Below are 3,758 nucleotides of genomic sequence, written 5' to 3'. Positions count from 1 at the left end.
GTCGGGAGAGACCCCGGGGCCGGTGCAGCCGCTGAGCCCCGCCCAAAGCCGGGCCCCCTTGAGCGCGGCCATCCGGCGGCTGCAGTGGCGCGGCGGCGCCTCCGGGTGTCGCTGTTGGCCGCCGCCGAGCGGCGCTGGAGCCGCCGCCGCCGCCGCCGCAGCGTCCTGCCCCCGCAGGCTGCTCGCTCGCCCGGCGCCGGCCACAGCGGCAGCGGCACCGCCAGCAGCAGCAGCAGCAGCAGCAGCAGCAGCGGCGGCGGCGGAGAGAGGCGGAGAGCGGCGGCGCGCCGAGCTCGCTGCGTTTGAGCGGTCTCTGTTGTCGCCGGCGAGAGCGGCTGGAAGGGAGGCAGGGCAGCGGCAGGAGGCAGGAGCGCGGCGAGCGCTGCGGGCAGAGAATGGCGGTGAGGCGGCGGCAGAGGCGCGGGCCGGGCGGCGGGCGAGCGCTGCTGGCCGCGGTGCTGCTGTGCGTGTGGGGCCGGGCGGCGGCCGAGCGGGTCCGCTACGCCATCCCCGAGGAGCTGGGCAGAGGCTCGCTCGTGGGGCCGCTGGCGCGGGACCTGGGGCTCAGCGCGGACGAGCTGCCGGCGCGCAAGCTGCGGCTGAGCGAGGAGAAGCAATACTTCACGGTGAACGAGGAGAACGGGAACCTGTACGTGAATGAGAGGCTGGACCGGGAGGAGATGTGCGGCGAGTCGGCGACCTGCTCGGTCAGCTTCGAGGCGCTGGTGCACAACCCCCTGAACATTTTCCACGTCGAGGTGGCGATCGAGGACGTGAATGACAATTCCCCGACCTTCAGCAAGGGTGCTCTGGACCTCGAGATTGGTGAATGGACGCTTCCCGGTGCTCATTTTCCTTTGGAAATGTCCCGGGATGCGGATGTGGGTAGGAACTCTTTGGTGACTTACCAGCTCGCCAGCAACCCGTCCTTCTCGCTGACATTGAAACAAAAGCCAGGTGGAAAAACGCAGCCGGAATTAGTACTGGAGAGACCGCTGGATCGGGAGAAGCAGAGTTCCTTTGAGCTGGTGTTGATGGCGGTAGACAGTGGGGATCCCGCAAGGTCCGGGACTGTTCAGGTTCGCATCAACGTGACAGATGCCAATGATAACCCACCCGTGTTCAGCAAAAGCCTCTACGAGGCGCGAGTTGCAGAGAATCTGCCGGTGGAGTCGGTGGTGCTCCGGGTACGGGCGACGGATGCGGATGTAGGCTCCAACGGGCGAGTGTCCTACTCCTTTGGCAGCGTCCCGGAATCCGTTAGGGCATTGTTCACTATCGAGAGTGAGAGCGGGGAAGTTAGAACAGCGGGTCTCCTCGATTTCGAGGAGAGGAATATATATCTCTTTGGCGTGGAGGCGACGGACGGCGGCGGGCTCACTGATCGCTGCGAAGTGCAGATCGACATCACAGACGAGAACGATAACGCGCCCGAGATCACCATTCTGTCTCTCTCGAGCCCCGTGCCAGAGGATGCCCCGACAGGCACCGTGGTGGCCCTGCTAAAAGTGCGAGACCGAGACTCGGGCGAGAACGGTCAGGTGTCGTGCGAGCTGTCGGGAGAGGCGCCGCTGTCGATCGTGGCGTCGTCGGGCGGCTCGTACAAGGTGGTGACGGCGAGCGCGCTGGACCGCGAGCAGGCGTCCGAGCACCGCGTGACGGTGGTGGCCCGGGACCGGGGCAGGCCGGCGCTGTGGAGCAGCACGGAGCTGGTGCTGGAGGTGTCGGACGTGAACGACAACGCGCCGGTGTTCGAGGAGGCGGCGTACAGCGCGTACGTGGCGGAGAACAACGCGGCGGGCGCGCTGGTGCTGCGCGTGCAGGCGCGGGACGCGGACGCGGGCGCCAACGGGCGCGTGAGCTACTGGCTGGCGGGCGGCAGCGCGGGCGCGGCGGGCGCGGCGCCGCTCGTGTCGGTGGAGGCGCGGAGCGGCGCGCTGTACGCGCAGCGCTCCCTGGACTACGAGCAGCTGCGCGAGTTCACGGTGGCCGTGCGGGCGCAGGACGGCGGCTCGCCGGCGCGCAGCTCCACGGCCACGGTGCGCGTCTTCGTGCTGGACCGCAACGACAACGCGCCCCGGGTGCTGTGGCCGGCAGCGGCGGGAGGCGGAGCCGCGGCGGCGGCGGGAGAGGCTCCGGGAGCGGCGGCGACTCCTTTCGAGGTGGTTCCGCGTTCGGCCGAGGCCGGGTACCTGGTGGCCAAGGTGGTGGCGGTGGACGCGGACGCGGGGCGCAACGCGTGGCTGTCCTACGAGCTGGTGCCGGCGTCGGAGCCGGCGCTGTTCCGCGTGGGGCTGCACAGCGGCGAGGTGCGCACGGCGCGCGCCGTGTCCGAGCGGGACGCGGCCAAGCAGCGCGTGGTGGCCGTGGTGAAGGACCACGGGCAGCCGGCGCTCTCGGCCACGGCCACGCTGCACGTGGTGCTGGCCGAGAGCTTGCAGGAGGCGCTGCCGGAGCTGAGCGAGCGGCCGGCGGGCGCCGAGGCGGCGGCGGCGGCGGCGGCCGAGCTGCAGTTCTACCTGGTGCTGGCGCTGGCGCTGCTGTCGGCGCTCTTGGTGCTGAGCGTGGCGCTGGCCGTGCTGGCGCGGCTGCGCCGGGCCGGGCCGCCCGCCGTGCTGCGCTGCCTGGGCGCGCAGCGCTTCTCGCTGGCCGGCGCCGCCTTCCCGGCCGACTTCTGCGAGGGCACCTTGCCCTACTCCTACAACCTGTGCGTGCCGGCGCCGGCCCGCGCCGTGCCCGAGGCCGCTTGGCCGCCGCCGCCGCCGCCGGTGCCCGTCCTGTCGGCGGAGGAGCTGCTGGGCGGCGATTCCTGCGAGAAGCCGAGCTCCAACAGCAGCGCTTTCGGGGGAGAAGTGTCTGCCAAACCCGACCTACCGCAGGTCTGTAAAACCGTAAGGTCCTGGTCTTCTCCTTGAGCCTTTCTTAACAGGCTTTATCTTTTTCCCCAGATCGATATGCTTGTCAAGACCTGGGCATTATCTCTTGGTCAATGCTATTTCAGTATTTACTCTGAAAGACAACAAGCATCTGGTCCTGTTGATTGAGAAGTTGCATGTTGTTCTAACCCTCTCCTGTTTGCCCTCCCATGTTTTGAGAGAAGGCTGCTTCACGTACTGTAGGTCTAGTGAGGATGACTATTTTCTTCCCCTGATATTATCTGTCTGATGTAAAGCGGGTTTTAATCCTGTTTCCAAGATTTGCCGTGTAGTGTCCCATGCTTTGAGGAAACGCTGTTGCAGAAAATGCAGCATCGATGGGATTGATATATATTATTCACTCATGATTTTTGAAAGATTTTTTAAGCAGTTATTTGTCATTTTAATGGAGAACACGGATTTTTGTCCTGCAGAAAGGTATCAGCTGATTCTGTGTAAAAGAATTACGAAAAGAGAATTATCACCTCTGTTTTGTTGGACGGAAGGGGGATGTGTTTGCTTGGTTTTTTGTTTTTTTGTTTTTTTTTTTTCCCTGAGACGCGTGGATTTTCGACACGAAAGGAGAAATCACAGGTTGTTCCTCCCTGCTGGAAGTGTTGAGTGCATCTGGGCATAAATTTTCTTCAGGAGTGGTAGGCGAAGTTGCTTAATTATTCCAGTCATTATTTATCTCTGCAGTTCTTTCTGCAGAGCCGCGAGTTCCTGCTGTTCCCCTTGCGTCTTTCCAAACCGTAGCTCTCCTTTCCTTGGATTTCCCCGGATAGTGTAGGTGAGAGTGGCCGGTCCATATCCCCGAGAAGGAATGAAAGAACAGAGTGATTT

General features: G+C 64.1%; 1 protein-coding gene across 1 annotated transcript; it reads left to right on the top strand.

Moving 5' to 3' along the window:
- Nucleotides 1-27: 27 nt before the first annotated feature.
- Nucleotides 28-2,915, top strand: LOC121343865 (protocadherin gamma-B5-like). Its single transcript, XM_041419376.1, has one exon. The coding sequence runs from the start codon at nucleotides 396-398 to the stop codon at nucleotides 2,913-2,915; it is 2,520 nt and encodes an 839-aa protein (XP_041275310.1). The 5' UTR covers nucleotides 28-395.
- Nucleotides 2,916-3,758: the final 843 nt, after the last annotated feature.

Source organism: Onychostruthus taczanowskii, unplaced genomic scaffold (genome assembly GCF_017590055.1).
Source record: "Onychostruthus taczanowskii isolate IOZ18803 unplaced genomic scaffold, ASM1759005v1 scaffold608, whole genome shotgun sequence".
NCBI lineage: Eukaryota > Metazoa > Chordata > Aves > Passeriformes > Passeridae > Onychostruthus > Onychostruthus taczanowskii.
The sequence above is the reverse complement of the archived record's forward strand: the minus strand, read 5'-3'. Positions and strand labels throughout refer to the sequence as shown.